Consider the following 17792-nt stretch of genomic DNA (forward strand, 5'->3'; position numbering starts at 1 on the left):
GAACCGGGCAAGTCCCGGATGACTGGAAAAAGGCTAATGTAGTGCCAATCTTTAAAAAAGGGAAGAAGGAAGATCCTGGGAACTACAGGCCAGTCAGTCTCACCTCAGTCCCTGGAAAAATCATGGAACAGGTCCTCAAAGAATCAATCCTGAAGCACTTGCATGAGAGGAAAGTGATCAGGAACAGCCAGCATGGATTCACCAAGGGAAGGTCATGCCTGACTAATCTAATCGCCTTTTATGATGAGATTACTGGTTCTGTGGATGAAGGGAAAGCAGTGGATGTATTGTTTCTTGACTTTAGCAAAGCTTTTGACACGGTCTCCCACAGTATTCTTGTCAGCAAGTTAAGGAAGTATGGGCTGGATGAATGCACTACAAGGTGGGTAGAAAGCTGGCTAGATTGTCGGGCTCAACGGGTAGTGATCAATGGCTCCATGTCTAGTTGGCAGCCGGTATCAAGTGGAGTGCCCCAAGGGTCGGTCCTGGGGCTGGTTTTGTTCAATATCTTCATAAATGATCTGGGGGATGGTGTGGATTGCACTCTCAGCAAATTTGCGGATGATACTAAACTGGGAGGAGTGGTAGATACGCTGGAGGGGAGGGATAGGATACAGAAGGACCTAGACAAATTGGAGGATTGGGCCAAAAGAAATCTGATGAGGTTCAATAAGGATAAGTGCAGGGTCCTGCACTTAGGACGGAAGAACCCAATGCACAGCTACAGACTAGGGACCGAATGGCTAGGCAGCAGTTCTGCGGAAAAGGACCTAGGGGTGACAGTGGACGAGAAGCTGGATATGAGTCAGCAGTGTGCCCTTGTTGCCAAGAAGGCCAATGGCATTTTGGGATGTATAAGTAGGGGCATAGCGAGCAGATCGAGGGACGTGATCGTTCCCCTCTATTCGACATTGGTGAGGCCTCATCTGGAGTACTGTGTCCAGTTTTGGGCCCCAAACTTCAAGAAGGATGTGGATAAATTGGAGAGAGTCCAGCGAAGGGCAACAAAAATGATTAGGGGTCTAGAACACATGAGTTATGAGGAGAGGCTGAGGGAGCTGGGCTTGTTTAGCCTGCAGAAGAGAAGAATGAGGGGGGATTTGATAGCTGCTTTCAACTACCTGAAAGGGGGTTCCAAAGAGGATGGCTCTAGACTGTTCTCAGTGGTAGCAGATGACAGAACGAGGAGTAATGGTCTCAAGTTGCAGTGGGGGAGGTTTAGATTGGATATTAGGAAAAAACTTTTTCACTAAGAGGGTGGTGAAACACTGGAATGCGTTACCTAGGGAGGTGGTAGAATCTCCTTCCTTAGAGGTTTTTAAGGTCAGGCTTGACAAAGCCCTGGCTGGGATGATTTAACTGGGAATTGGTCCTGCTTCGAGCAGGGGGTTGGACTAGATGACCTTCTGGGGTCCCTTCCAACCCTGATATTCTATGATTCTATGATTGCACCTGCAACAAGTTCACAGATGACACTAAGATGAGGGGAGAAGTAGATACACTGTAGGGTCGGGATAGGATCCAGAGTGACCTCGACAAATTGGAGGATTGGGCCAAAAGAAATCTGATGAGGTTCAACAAGGACAAGTTCAGAGTCCTGCACTTAGGATGAAAGAATCCCATGCACTGTTACAGGCTGGGGACTGACTGGCTAAGCAGCAGTTCTGCAGAAAAGGACCTGGGGGTTACAGTGGACAAGAAGCTGGATATGAGTCAACAGTGTGCCCATGTTGCCAAGAAGGCTAATGGTATATTGGGCTGCATTATTAGGAGTATTGCCAGCAGATTGAGGGAAGTGATTATTCCCCTATATTTGGCACTGGTGAGGCCACATCTGGCGCACTGTGTCTAGTTTTGGGCCCCCCACTTCAGAAGGGATGTGGACAAATTGGAGAGAGTCCAGCAGAGGGCAATGAAAATGATCAGGGGGCTGGGGCATATGATTTATGAGGAGAGGCTGAGGGAACTGGGCTTGTGCTGTCTGCAGAAGAGAAGAGTGAGGCCTTTTGATAGCGGCCTTCAACTACCTGAAAGGGGGTTCTAAAGAGGATGGAGCTCAGCTGTTCTCAGTGGTGGCAGATGACAGAACAAGGAGCAATGGTCTCAAGTTGCAGTGAGGGAGGTCGAGGTTGGATATTAGGAAACACTATTTCACTAGGAGGGTTGTGAAGCACTGGAATGGGTTACCTAGGGAGATGGTGCAATCTCCTTCCTTAGTGGTTTTTAAGGTCAGGCTTGACAAAGCCCTGGCTGGGATGATTTAGTTGGTGTTGGTCCTGCTTTGAGCAGGGGGTTAGACTAGATGACCTCCTGAGGTCTCTTCCAACCCTAATCTTCTATGATTCTATTCAAGTCTATAGTTTAAAGTGATTTCTGTAAAACCTGATTGGTTCTATTCCTGCTCAGTTCCATAGGACTTTTAGATAGAGGCACATACTCTTTTCTATTTCAGTATTTTGCTTAAACATGCTCCCTTAACGCAAGGAACCCAAACAGGGAGTGCTGAATAAATTGAAAGAAGGAGCCACAGCCAGCCTCCACCACAGGTTCTTCTAGAGGGCATAGGAGAACCTATATTAGCCTACTCCAGGAGGAAGGAAAGGGTTCTGCTGTGCAGGAGCCCAGCTGGAAAGTTAAGAAGTCTATGCTAAGAGCTCTTATCTGGGGGACAAAGTGGTGCTGTAATGTTTTTACAGTACTTTGAAAATCTAGAGAGCCCTATAGTACATATAAGTGCTATATAGTAATATTGTTATTATTTGCTGGAGTTTACATAGTGAGACTGAAGAATGAGAGGATTCTCACATTTTGAGGCTCATCAGCCATCCCCTGGAAAATTGACTAGGAAATGAGATTGTAAAATGCTGTGTGGGAGCAAGTATAGAGTGGAGGAAATGGCTGATAGGGAAAACTTAAGAAATCAGGAATCACATGGGAAGGGATGGGTAATCTAGGGGAAAAGACATATCTTGTGATGTTTACAAAGGATGACAAGGAAAGTGGGATGGGCTGTGAAGGGGCAAGGAAATGGAGATTTTCTAGGGGTTTTGAAGGGAGAAAAGAAATTAGGCATTATGGCTGGTGATCATGATTTGTCTATGTGGTGGTCTTAATCAGGGTGGGGGGAATTTAGTGTTACAGAAGAGTGGGCTAGAGAGAATGGAATAGATATGTTTTTGGAGGCACAAGAAGACATGAAGCTATCACTAGTTCCTGAGCTGGGGTGAAAGAGAGAGAGAGAGAAAAAAATAGTCTTGACTTGTGTGAGGTGCTACAAATATAGGGGAGGCTGAATTCACACAGTATTGGGGATTAGGAAATTTCATGGAAGATTACACAAACAGGGGTAGAGAATTGAGATCTACTGGACTATGAAGGGTATATGTTATGTAAGGATAGAGAATGAGGTGGAGCCTGACTGCTTGTGGATGGGGTGGGAAGTGTTTGAAATAATTGGGAGAGGAGAAGAGATATAGGGTGTGCACAAGAGAACAGTAATAAAAAAGATAAATGCAGAATACACATACATTGAGATTAACACAATCCATTTAAATCCTTGTTTCTTTAGGAAGAAGAAGAAAAGAGCGCACACAGAGGCTAACAGGGTGGTGCATGAGCAACATTATGAATGTACTAGTGCATGTGAACCAGCAGGAACCAGGATATAGATTAAAATGCTCTCCATTTTTAGGGGAAAAAAGTTGAAAAATGATTTTTCTATTTTAAGTTTCTAGCATGTTGTTAATAAAACAGGTATAATAAGTAAAAGAGACTGGAGCAGGACTAGGAGCAGGGAAGCAGCAAGAGGAGGGCTGGAGCCCAGCTAGGAACAGGGCTGGAGCAGGAGCAGGGCTAGGAACAGGGCTGGAGCAGGCTAAGGCCTGGGGAGTCTATGGCCACCGCTGGGCAGGAGAGAGTTCCAAGTTCTGGAGTGACATTGAGCACACTGAGCAGCTGTTCCTCCTGTGGGGCTTATACACCTGATCTGGGAGTCACACGACCTGCTCCTGCCTTGTGGATTGGCTGGAGCCTAACACCGGAGTGACTCATAATCTTACAATAGTGATCTTATATGAGCAAGTTATGAACCTTAAGTAATTAGCCTTTTCAACAACCTGGATAGGAAAACAAGTACTATCATCCTCATTTTACAGACAAAGGAATGGCAGTAGAGTGGTGTCACTTGACCAAATCTACAGAGTCAGTGTCAGGAACAGGTTAAGAACTCAGGAGTAGCGGGCTCTCAATCCTGGGCTCACATCATTCTTCTCTGGGTTACTCAACCCTTTAGCACAGTGGTACCCAAACTTTTCCTGTTGTGCCCTCCCCTTACCAGTAAAGGTATCTGTCCACACACCCCTCCATTACTACACAGTTGGCTCAGCAGAGGAGCTTGGGCTGAATGCGGAGGTGGGGGCAAAACTGGGGAGGGGGGTGGAGCTGGGACCAGAGGCATAGTTGGCCTGGGGACAGAGAGGGAACGAGGGCAGAGCTGGGCTGGGAGCAAAGCATGGAGTGGAGCGGAGTTGGGGCTGGGGCCAGAGCTGGACTGAGGGCAGTGCAGGAGGCAGAGCAGAGCTGGGGCTGGGGCTGGGCTGGGGGCAGAGTGGGGCTGGGTGGCGCTTCCTCCCTGCCCACCATGGGGGCTGGCCTGGCAACGCACCCTCCCGAACGTTCCTCCATGCCCCCCATAGTTAGGGGACACTGCTTTTGCAGCATTTTTGGAAGAGAATGCTTATATTCTTTTTACTCAAGATGAGAACAGCAAATAAATACACAAAAGAAACAAAACCAAGGGTAACTGACGTGCACACATCCATATGAATACACTAATATTATTACTTGTTTAGCACTGAAAATGTGCTTGACTGCACATTGTATAAAGCACATGTATCACAAATACTGATCACATACAAAAATAAGTTATTTCCGATTATGCAATGCAATTATTTTGACAATGTCCCTTAAGAAACCATGATTTCAGTTCAAATACAAAGGAAACTGCAACTTTGCATTGCCCTAAAATTTGCTTCACAGCTGCATGAATAAAATGATCATGCGCTTGGAATTTTCATTTCCAGCATCATTCTCTTGTCTTGTTGTGTGTTTTGGAAAACACCATACACATTATTATAGTTAATAACTAATAATACATCAAATGTTATACTTTGAACATATTGGGCCACACCCTCATCTGGTGAGAATCAGCATGGCTCTGTTGACTTAATTCAGATTATGCTGATATACAACGGCTGAGATCAGGCTCATGTCTTCCAACTGAGTGTAAAAAACTACTGCAAAACATTCAAGAGAAATAGAAGGAATGGATTTCAATGCACCATCTAAAGTAATATTTTAATGCCTGATTCTGGACCAGGAACCCATTTACCCAAGTAAATGGACCATGCACCATGGAGTTCATTGGGCAATGTGGGAATTAATCCTTCTTCTAGGTCACAATGCTACAGCGAAGCTGCTGTGGCACTGGTACTGTAGTCTGAGAGAGGCTGCAGCAAACCCTGTGGCTATGCCCTGTCCATCTCTCTGGGGAGCTTTTCTCATCATCTGTGCAGCCATGGAGCCATCAGAACTACCACTAACTTCCCAGGTGCACTGGGGAAGAGGGAACCCTTTTGGAGCAAAGGTGTCCTTTCTCCTCACATCCTCTTCCCCCCCGTTCCAGTATGTTCAGGCATTCTGTGACTGGGAAGTTTGGAGCAAGATTTGATCCATAGAAAGTTAAAAATTACATGGCATTTTGCAGTGAAGTATTTTAGAACTCTGGATTTTAATTGGAGTTGTTGGTACTATCATTCCAAGAATAAAAAAATCTTTTTGACTACGTTATACTTGTTGCTTGAGATAATGGATATGACAGCAGGAGAGACACAGTATTGTTGTCACATCAATAAGACTGACAACTGACACTGTGAAATATACTCAGGCGCTAATCAGCAAGCTCACTGTTGCTGTTAAAATTGATCTATGTGATTAATTCCGTTTGAAATTTTGATCAAAATTGATCTATCCAATTTTCTGGTCCCAGTTCCATAAGTCAAATCTTACCACAGAATTACACAAATCAATTTAGTTTGGGCTTCTGTAAAAGCAGAGCAAAAAAGAAGGTAGAAGTAATTTTGGAGCTGTCAGTGACTGATTGGTTTTTTGATTTCACACTTTTACTTAAAATAGAACAGGCCTTACCATAGCTGTCATAAGCGTCTTCACTTGTTCCATGACCATAATCATAATATTCAGGCACACTGCAATAGATTCAGACAGCAAGAAATGTTACTATAATCAGAAGGAATCAACACAAAAGCTTAAATGGTAAACAAAAGTTAAAATATTATTACCTTTATATGCAAGCATAACACAGTCAAATGACACTGTGCAAATATAACCTAGAGGGGACATATTATATTTCTTATTTTCATTTATCTACTAATTTTAAAATAAAATCATTCCAAAAATATGTAAACGTAGGAATTATTTTTCAAAGATGTGGCAGAAGATTAGGGATATAAATTCAATTCACAAGAACAAGGTGCAGTCTTATAATATCCTGCCCTAGGGTTTCCTTGTGGTTTAAAAGTTCATCAGAGCTTCAGCTCAGAAGAAGCACACTGTCCTCTGGAACCTTAGTAGGCCTTCTCCTTTCAATCCTTCCCTAAAGATTGAGGCCCTCCATTGACCAGGAGCCCTGTTCGTTTGCTAGATCCAAAAGGAAGCTTTAGGTTAGACTAAACTCAGGATTTTTAATCAAAAAATCTTTTCTTTGTCCTCTGGAGAATCCAGTTTGAATTAGTATATGCATGTCTCTCTAAGGCTGATAACTGAGGAAGTTTATTAGCATCCTTCCTCCTTAATAGAGAAGTACATACAACACACATACACAACTGCATTTTTAATAGTGTGTACCTAAAAGGTGTTAACCTAATTCAGTAAGGTTTAACTTAACTCAATAAAGCTTATCTTAATTCTACAAGGTTTGTTCAGGATATGACAGGATATTGTCAGTCTGTCACAGCCTTTTGTACTGAACCTTAAGATGCTTGCTTTTACTGAGGACTTTGGCTGTTTTTTCCATTTTTCAATTACGCTTCCTGCAAAGTTCGTCTGCCTACATTCCATACAAAGGGAAGGCCTGATTATCCACAGCCTTATGGGTTTCTTTGACTTTCTGTGACCTCCGTGAATTTTGCAGCCCTGGTGTGGCTGACCCCAGGACTGCCCCGCAGCTGGTCCCTGACGCTGCCCTGGAGCAGTGGTCTGGGACCAGCGGCGGTGGCAATAGGGCCCCGGGCTGCTCCCACCCCCCGCCCAGACCAGCGGTGGTGGCAGCTGTGTGGCCCCGGGCCATCCCCTGCCTGGATCAGTGGTGGCAGCAACAGGACCCTGGGTTACCCCCCCGCCCGGACCAGTGACAGGGGGGCCCGGCTGCCCCCAGCCCGGACCAGCAGCAGTCTTCAGGAGTATCTTCCTCCCAGCAGGTAAGATTTAGTCACAGATATTTTTAGCATAAGTCATGGACAGGTCACGGGGCTGTGACTTTTTGTTTACTTCCCATGACCTGTCCATGACTTTTACTAAAAATACCCATGACTAAAATGTAGCCTTAACATTGGCAGTGATTTGCACCCAGTGCAAAGTAAGTGTAATAAGTTAATAAATGAATAGTAGATTTGTTTTTAGACCTAGTTTGCACAGACCTAGTATACAAAGTGCAAGGATGAGGAAAATCAGAGCTAGTTTCAAAACTACTGCTTGCCAGTTATTTGTTTGTTGATCAACAATGATCACGTATGGTCATAACAACAGGTTACCAAAAAATGAAGAGGCCATTTTAGACCATTGTTGCATGCTGCTAATTAATGATCTGCAGCTATTGTCTGTAATGGGCACCAGCATATCTGTGAAGCAAAAATGGTAAACCATAGTAACATGGAGATTGAATTAGTCACATTTTAGCTTTACAATTATTATTATTATTTACAATTTGTTTTCCAGTAACACCCTATGTGCCCCCAAATCAGGATCAATTCCCAGTTTGCTAGGCACTGCTAATGAAAGCCTACAATCTATCTATATTACTGAATTGTATTTCCCCCACCCTCAGTGAACTAAATACAAAATATCACATTTGCTGGTAAGTTTTTGGTTTGTTTGTTTTATTTGACCTTTTTTATTAAAGGCTCCATCTGATAGGCTCTCACAAAGATACCAAAACCTCCATGGTCACCTCAACATTATGATGACATTGCACCCCATAATGCTTTATGGAAATATGCTTATGAATGTATATATGACATAACTGGAATATGTTTTATGCTACATATGCTGTGTAGCATATCTCTGCAAAGGTTACAATCTACTGAATATATTCATCCTATTTGTATGCATGCATCATTTTTGTATTCAAAGTTACGAATATTGGCTGTGTACTTGTTTGATTTTAAGCAGCCTTAGTAAAGCATTTGGTCAGCTTCTTTAGAAAGGAATTTTCAAGTCAAGTGCCCAGTCAAGAAACACTTAACTGACAATGGATCTTGGAAGACTCTAATCCACATAAGAAGTCTTCCTAGAGATGTTCAAGTTAGCATGTGGGCAATGGCTGCTGCCTATAAAAACTGAGTCATGTATGGACATGTGACTTGCCCATGTGACTCCAAAACTCCATCTTGGAGCTGAATTTTGCATAGGAGAGAGGAGGGGGTCTCCACCCACAAGAGAAAGTCCATTTAAGCCCCTGGGAGACCCCTCCCTTTTGTCTTCAGCTGGCTCAAGAGATAGCCTCTCCACCCCCAAAGGATAGCTGAAAGAAACTGGAACAAAGGACAGCACTCACAAGGGTGTGAGTGATTGTTGGACCCAGACTAGAAGGAGACTAGTCTGTAAAATAAGCTTACTGGAACATCTCTGAGGGTGAGATTTCATCTGTAATCACTTTCTCACTGTATTGGGCATAGACTTGCATGTTTTATTTTATTTTGTTTAGTAATTTACTTTGTTCTGTCTGTTATTACTTGGAACCACTTAAATCCTACTTTTTTGTATTTAATAAAATCACTTTTTACTTATTAATTAACCCAGAGTATGTATTGATACTTGGGGGTAGGGGGAACAGCTGTGCATATAAGCTTTATCCAGGGTAAAATGGATTTATTTAGAGTTTGGACCCCATTGGGAGCTGGGCATCTGAGTGTTGGAGACAGGAACACTTCTTAAGCTGTTTTCAGTTAAGCCTGCAGCTGTTGGGGGAAGTGGTTTAAACCTGGGTCTGGGTTTGTAGCAGGCTAGAGTGTCTGGCTCAAACTGGCAAAGTTCTGAAGTCCCAAGCTGGCAAGGAAAACAGGTTAGAAGTAGTCTCAGCACATCAGTTGGCAGTTCCCAAGGGGTTTCTGTGATCCAACTTGTCACAACTGCATTATTACTTTGGCTATTTTCCAGGAGATTTAAAAAAAAATATATTGGTTAACATTTGAATCAGACACATATTTAACACTGCAGAAAAAAAATCCTATAAAGATAATAGAGTTGGGCAAATAATTTTTAACACTTATTTGCTCAGACACAATTTGACCATTGCTGTAGACAAAATGCCCATAATCGGATTTTGAATTTGTTGAATGCAATTCTTATTTATAATTGTTCCTGGAATAATTCTTAAGAAAAATTCATGTACTATAGTTCTCTTGAGAACATTCATTGCAAGTATTTGATATTTGACACTGAAGCAGTTTCGAACAAACATGTTTGTTCCCTGACTGGCTAGGTAACATTTTTATAATTAGATTTCCAGTGCAAATACTAATGATTTTTTAATTAAAAGTACATATTCTACAAATATTCTGTAATATTTCCTAAAAAAAGTCACTGTTTCAGCAAGCAGGTTTTTAGGTGCTCAGATATGGCCATATAAACACTTAGGACTGATGCTAAATATTCTAGAGCTGACCAAGCAGAATATAACTAATATTTCATTGAACATACTAGCCATGCTATATGGTTCTAGTGATTTTAGACCTAAAATATGCTCAAAACGGAGAGCTGACATGTCAGATATGGCAGATAACAGTATGAAAAATCTCATGTAATGTGATTTAAATAGCATAATTTTGACCTATTGACTGCATTTCTGAGGAAGAGGATGGGAATAGTGATGGAGTAGCAGAGTTAGGAAATAACAAAACAAACAAAAACAAAAAAAATTACCTCTTGCAATCTCCAGCTAATTGAAATAAATCATTTCCCTCCAATTCACTGTATAAAACAAGTGACTCTAATCTATACACTTGGGGGACCTAATCCAAAAGCCATTGAAGTTAGTGGAAAGACACCCATTGATTTCAAAGCTCATTGGATCAGGCCCTTGAATAGAAAATAGACAAAGAAATATGAAGCCCGGCAAAATGTAACACCTGCAAGAACAGTTAAGATATCTTGCTTCTATACAATTATTTTACTCTGATTAATGGACAATACCCACTCCATCATACACACTAATAAGAGAGTGAAGTCCTATTACAGTGAACATATGGAACTTCAATGGCTAATGAACAGAATTCAAAATGTTATTGTACAAACCAGTAATACAGGAAGCAAGCTGTATTATATTCTGTAGAGGAGGAGCAGTTTGTGATATAGTAAATATTTTATGTTTGTGAACACAATACTTGTTAACATAGCTCACTGAAAATGTCTAAATGGTATTTCAAATTCCATATTAACTCACATTTAGACGGTATTTTGAGCAGTAGCTAAGTGAAGTAAATTCATTTCTTGAAATGAACCCGACTTAAACTCTCATCTCCTGAGACAGGCTGCTGATTCATTAATCCACTCTATTGTAAACCGTGTTGAGTATACATTGCAGTCCATTAAATACATTGTTGACCATTGGCCCCTGACCTGATCTTGGAGGGTTTATAGTTTGGGGTAAAATATAATTTATTTGCTAAGCATGCTTATAGGAATAATAATGGAAGTTATTGAAGCTGTAATAGTAAGTATGAAATCATTAATAATAGGGTTGTTAGGATAATATTAGCAATGCAAGAATTATAGGAAGTTGCTTGTGGTTAGCATAACTGATGAAAAGCAGGAGTTAGTTGGTGACCCATAGTTGGGTCAACTTTAAAGGAACTTCAAATCTTACTTGGGTCAACTATTTTTTGCCTTCCAGTGATAAGAGAACAGGCAACTGACCATGAACAGGTACACCACAAACTTTTAACATTTGCATAAAGAGTTTCAGGACTTTTTGCAGTTTTGTTACAAGGCAGACCACATTGATGCAAATTACGTAGGTATTGGAAGCATAAATATAGTTAGCTAGAAAGACCTGTATGTAATAAGATGGGCTGATATTGCTGATGCATATGGAAAAGGTGAGCTGATGTTGCCTGTGTCCATGTGGACTGAATAACCTATGGTTATACATGATTTGGAACTTTCCTTGCTTTCTTGGGTATTTCCATTTCTAGAACAGCATGTTGCCTGACCTGGGACCAGTCTCCTGATGTGCTCCACTTACTTTTTCTTCTCCCCTTGTTTCTAATTGTCTCCGTAAAATTGTAAGTATGCACAATGTAAGACAGCCAGTATGAACAGTACAGGAAACCCCTCTACTGTATTTATCTTATTCTTATACTTATGTATATTGATTTTTCTATTATTTCTATTATTTTTCTATTATTTTAATTATATTTCTATTATTTAATTATATTTCTTTGAATTAACAAAAGCTTATAAAGTTTGTGTGTGTGCTTCACCAATTTTATCATCTTGATTAACTCCAACTAGTCACCTGAGAAAGGACCTTGTATTTGTGACAAGTGCATGTTATCCCAATAAAAAATTATAATTCTAATAATTGATCAGGCTACAACATATATTTGTAAAAAATCATTTTCTAGTAACAATATTGAGAAAACCTGGACTGTAAAATGTGGCTGTCAAGGTTCCTTCCCCACTCTGAACTCTAGGGTACAGATGTGGGGACCTGCATGAAAATCTCCTAAGCTTACTTTTACCAGCTTAAGTTAAAACTTCCACAAGGTACAAACTATTTTATCTTTTGCCCTTGGACTTTCGCTGCCACCACCAAATGTCTAACCGGTATATTACTAGGAAAGAGTCCGTTTGGAAACGTCTTTCCCCCCAAAATCCTCCCAAACATTACATCCCCTTTCCTGGGGAAGGTTTGATAAAAATCCTCACCAATTTGCATAGGTGACCACAGAACCAAACCCTTGGATCTTAAGAACAATGAAAAAACATTCAGTTTCTGAAAAGAAGGATTCACAAGAACTGAAATCTAAGGAGGAAGCTTTTAATTGGCTCTGAGGCTGTGGTTCAGACATTAAATAATATTTTGTTTCAGTAACAATACATTAAACTAGTTCTAAATTATAGTTTTGATTGACATGGGTGATCTTTAGTTGGGATTTATAACCAAACAGACAGTGACCTCTTTAGATCCCTTTTTAAGATTTATAAGGGTTGATTATTTGTTGTATTAATCAGATGTTTTAACTAAATTGGTAATTTAATTTCAATCCAGCACTTAGACTAACTTGTTGTTTTGACCCTGTTGCTCTTAATTTGACGGCTGCATTGTTTTAGTTCTCATGAATCCATACTTTATTGATAATATGGGTCAGCCACTCCAAGACGGAATTCCCGCCATGCTCAATCAGCTTAGCAGCATGGCCATTGTTTAGCCTACAGGCTGCACTTCGTACCTCCTCAACAGTGACATCCTCTACATTATATGGAGGTGTGGTCACTGGACTCTTTGCATCCTCCTGGTGCTGCAATTAAGAAGGTCCTGAAAGTGTTCTTTCCATCTTCTCTGACATCCTGCCTTGGTGTTCAGCATGCTACCACTTTCCAGTGCTTTGTGGGTTCACCCATCATTCCCATATCAAGTCCATGCCTGTATGTTCTTCCTTTGAAATCAGTGTCAGAAAAAGGAGTCTGGTTGCAGCACAAAGCTCGAGCAGTTGCTCACAATTCTTGTTTGTGGTCACATCCATAAAAAATGCCCAACACTTTCCAGCCAAGCTGTTTGAGCATACCAGTGTGGCATTGGTCCGCATCAGGTAACTAACACTGAGACACACTTGTATTCTTCCTGCTTCCTGGTATGGCCAGGCAAGAACCTTTGGTATAACTGCATTGGAATCTCCTATGGCTGAGTGCATTGCCACCATTCCTGTACCATCAAAAGGCTTGGTATATCAGTGCTTCCAGCTACCTAGTAAAGGGGGTTAAATCCCAGTGGCTCTTGAGGCTTTAGCTTCTTATTGAGGCTCAGTGTAATGACACACTGAATATATCAGCAACTTAGCACCTGGGAGTCTTTCCTGGGAATCCCAAAGATTTGCACTTTGACACAAAGAAACAAAGCCTCAGCTTGACACATTAGTGCTGGTAGAACATTTGCTGTATGGAAATGCTCATCGAATTGTTCGGTGTCTGTACCCTCCCCTTTGCGTCCTAAGACTTGAAACATCATCAGTGATGGAATGATGTTAGTTATTACACTGTCTATTGGTACATCCCTTGAACTATTTATTGTCCATTAGCAAGATTTGAAGTTCCTTTAAAATTCTACTTTTATATAAATATCGTTATGTAGGACTTTCATCTCCACCCACCAACCACAGCTCAGTGTTTTGTGATAAAAATGATTTTGGGATAAAAATGATGAGATGATAAATTCGGAATCTACCTTTTGGAGGCTTGTTTCTCTATTGTCCATTCTCTTTTCGGGAACAGCTGACCCTCTTTTACATTTAGTGGGGGGGAGAGAGAATTTTTGTATATCTATATAATAAGAGGTATAGGAGGTCATGCTTTCTGCTATTTTAAGAACTAGTTGGAAAATAGAGCTTGTTGAAAATAACAATGATTTTTTGCAAAAACAAAAAAATGAAAAAAAAGTGCTTTCCACAAGTCTTGAGAATGAGCAACTTTTCATGAAGATATATATTTTTAAAATGTTTGCTTTAGAATTGCGGGGGGCGGGGGTTGTTGTTCCTTTCTCCTTTCCCTCCCTTTCTCTTTTTTTCATTTTTCCATTTTGCCACTAAAAAGAGTGCAAAAAGGTAAAACAAAGAAGTAAAGAGAAGGAAAAAAATGAAAGCCAAAAAACTAAATTAATATTCAATTTTTTTGCAAAATAATATTAAAAATATTTTTGTGACAACTTCAATAAAAAGGTTTTCGTTCTGAAAATTTCAAGAGATCTGAGAGAATATGCTGGGGCCACTGATGTACATTAAATTAGAGCATGCTTAGTGGGGCAGAGGCCTTGAGTCAGCTTACAGGTGCCTAAGAAGGTCAAAAAACTTACAATATAGTAGCGTTTCCAATAGGACTCAGGCTGGAGGCATGAGATGCGGGAGTGATTCTTGATTGAAAGTATCATCAGAGTAGGATTATTACTAGAGCAGAAGGAATAATTTATTTGACAAATCTAACCTCTTTTTCTGCTCCTGGAGTATCTCCCCATATATTATTTCTTTGAATATATTTGTTATTCAAATATATTTTATTATTAATCATTTGTTTTGCAGTTGCAACCAAAGGTTCCAATCAGGATCAGGGCCCCAAGGTGCTAGATCATGTACTATATTTTTACACTATAAATTGATTGCAAATGTTTCAGTCTGAGCAGTGGGTGCAGTACTCAATATTAATAATTTGGGGTGTGTTGCTTAATTGAGTGTTCTGATTAATCATTTAGCTCCAATCCTGCAAACTTGCTTAAAGCTAAACATGTGAGTAGTCTCAATAGAGCCAAAATGTCAATGAATTACTCACATGTTTAAAGTTAAGCATGTGCATATGTGTTTGCAGGACATGGGCCCTCATATCATTCTGTTCACTGACTGGATGAATGTACATGAATCTAATGTTTGGTTTCTAATAAAACTTGGTTCCTGACTATTCCCAGAAAATGAACACAAAATGACCACGGCCTAAGAACATACAAAAAAAAAATTCAAGCAAATATCTATGGAAATTTTTTTGTCATTCATCTAGTTCTTACCCTATTTTATAGAAAGGAAAACAGAGGATCTGATTCTGAGAGCTCCAGTTTGATAGTGTTCACAAGTGTAACAGGGAGAAATAATTCTCTCCACTGTAGAAATCAGTGGGTTAAATTCTTTACCAGTAGTACCTGAAGAGTACACAAGATAATCATAGTGGTCCATTCTGGCCCTCAAATCTATTAAATTCTGATCTTATGCTAACATAAATCAGGAGCAACTCAGTGGACTTAATGGAATTACACCAGTGTAAAAGTGGATGAGCTACAGAATTAGGTCCCAAGGTCACACAGTGAATCAGTGACATAGTCTGGAATAGAAACCTGTTTCCCATTTATATGCTATGACTACTGACACACTAATAACTGCTGCATCCCCCAAATATGCTCTCTCTCACATGCACACACACAAAACATGAGAGAAAATCATCATCAAGTTCTTTGGAGTTTTGTAGAAAATGATGGATTCTAACGATACAATTTGCCAGACAAATGGTCCATGATCGCTGTTCAATGATCCAGACGAGAGAGAGAGAGAGAGAGAGAGAGAGAGAGAGAATTTCTAGAACTGTACAATCTGCTCCAAAAATGTTATTAGTGGGACATCAGATGTAAGAGTGGAGATCTATGAGGAAAAAAATCTTCCAAGAATTTTAGAGGATGCAAGTGATTTAGAAGACAAACTTTTTTCTACTTCAAAGCAACTCAATTTGATTCAGTTTTGCTCATTGAATCAAATAAATGAGAAGTGGCATTTGAAAACAGTTTCTGATGATGAATGCTGTAAGTGGATTGCAGTGAAGATACGTAAAATGTCATCTTTTAGGCTTGCTGCTATGATTGATTTCAATGGTTTGAAAATAAAATGCAGGGAAATCTTTATTTATGAACAGGTGAATATAAGCACAAAACCAACATAAAATACAGCATAGTATAAATACAATGCAGACTGGTTAAAATGGGGAGAGGGTTCAAGAGAGAAAAATTATAGAGAATATGGTATTTTACCAAGAACCATGCAACCACTCTCCCATCTGTTGCCTGGATTAGAGCTAGCTATATATTTTGTTATATTGTAATATTCAGAGATGGTGAGCCAAAAGTGATAGGCATATCTATGTGTCAGCAGGAGATATAAGAAAGAAGGACTCTGTTGCAGAAATTAGAGGTTATTCAAAGTACTATAGACCAGAATTGATACCTTTACTCCTGGATACCTTAATCTGCAACTAGTATGAAATAGAAAAGGAGTACTTGTGGCACCTTAGAGACTAACAAATTTATCTGAGCATAAGCTTTTGTGAGCTACAGCTCACTTCATCGACATATCTATACAGTTTACTGCTGAATGCAGTCAGGACATATACATCTGAATGGAATTTACTGAGGCTCTACAGTATGCACGGGAGTAAGCACCTGCAAATGATACTGAAAGTGTTTTGACAACAACTCTGTATCTTTTTCTTTTATGTCTTTTGAAAATATTTGCTCATCAATAATTTGGTAGGAAATTAAATCTGTTTGTGCTCTATTTCGTTTCTATACTTAGCATGTCTTCCACTTTAACAATAAAGAACTTGTATAGAAACAAAACCAAGCCCAAGTTTTTCTTTTGTGGTCATTGTGTCCAGTACAGGTACACTGCTGGTTACTTGTATTAAATGAAGAGAGATTTCCCTCTGTAAGAGGGAGGGGGACCCAGTGATGGAGTTTCTCAGTTCTGCTGTGTGGAGGTTGCCCTCAGAGTATTGCATCTGAGGATTGGAGAGGAAAAGGAAAAGGACATCTGGTCACGGAGCGGAAAAGGACTTTTGGTCACAGAGCGGAAAAGGACATTTGGCCAAGGGAGTAAACATCTCGTCACACCTGCAGAGGACTCTGCAACACCAGAACATGTAGCAGCCTTCCAGGCTTCCTCCACAAGACCACGTAAGTAGGTAGACAGGCAGCCAGGTGATGGTTTTCTGTTAAAATATCAGGGCAAGAGGAACTGATGGATTAGTGATGAGCTATGAGAAGATTTTCCCTCTATAGTGGACATCATTAAAAAGTCAAAATTTGCCAATAGCTACCTTCCAATGATACCTGTACTGTACTTTACATAGGGAAATACTGAGATATCTCCACTACTACTGTGCCCTGTGATCTGCACTGGCTCCAAATCCATTTTTAGATGTTTGGATTGTAAATTTTGGGGGGCAGGGATGGTCTTTTTGTTCTACGTGCACAGCACCTAGCACAGGGGGGTCCTGATCCGTGACTAGGGTTCCTAGCCATTATGGTAACATTGTTGTAATCATCTACATAGACATGGATGGCCTGTGACCTGGGTATTAATTACATAGATTTTCTCTACTATTGTGGCAGTTGTGATCAGCTGAATGGTCTTGGTGCTGCTCCAGGGGATTCAACTCCTGAGGAAGAACAGCACTGGGACACTCTTGCTTCTGACATTCATTCCCTCTTGCAGTCTGCCAGAGCCTTGGCTTAGTGATGTGATGGAAGACACATTTTGTTCACTCTGTCCTTTCTGTCATTTTGGCCTGTGGTAGGGGAGTACCTACTTCATCCATGGATATGGATGCCAGAGGCAAGACTGACAAGATAGTTTTTGGCAATAGTTTTCATTTAATTTTTGTAATATGCACCCAGATATTACAATGAGGGTCACAGGATATTGTTTAAGACTAAAAATAAAGCAATACTGACGGGCGTATTTCTTTAAGAAGGT

General features: G+C 40.5%; 1 protein-coding gene across 3 annotated transcripts in view; it reads right to left on the minus strand.

The window, feature by feature from the left end:
- KHDRBS2 (KH RNA binding domain containing, signal transduction associated 2) overlaps window positions 1-17792 on the minus strand; it is a 628896-nt gene that overhangs the window by 75656 nt on the left and 535448 nt on the right. For all 3 annotated transcript variants that reach the window (XR_014711102.1, XM_084624771.1, XM_084624770.1), the window contains one exon: window positions 6205-6263. Coding sequence is in view for 2 of the 3 variants with exons in the window: in XM_084624771.1 (XP_084480897.1) it covers window positions 6205-6263 (59 nt within the window). In the remaining variant the exon portion in view is untranslated. The remainder of the gene's footprint in view (window positions 1-6204; window positions 6264-17792) is intronic.

Source organism: Lepidochelys olivacea (assembly GCF_965140295.1).
Source record: "Lepidochelys olivacea isolate rLepOli2 genome assembly, chromosome: 3".
NCBI lineage: Eukaryota > Metazoa > Chordata > Testudines > Cheloniidae > Lepidochelys > Lepidochelys olivacea.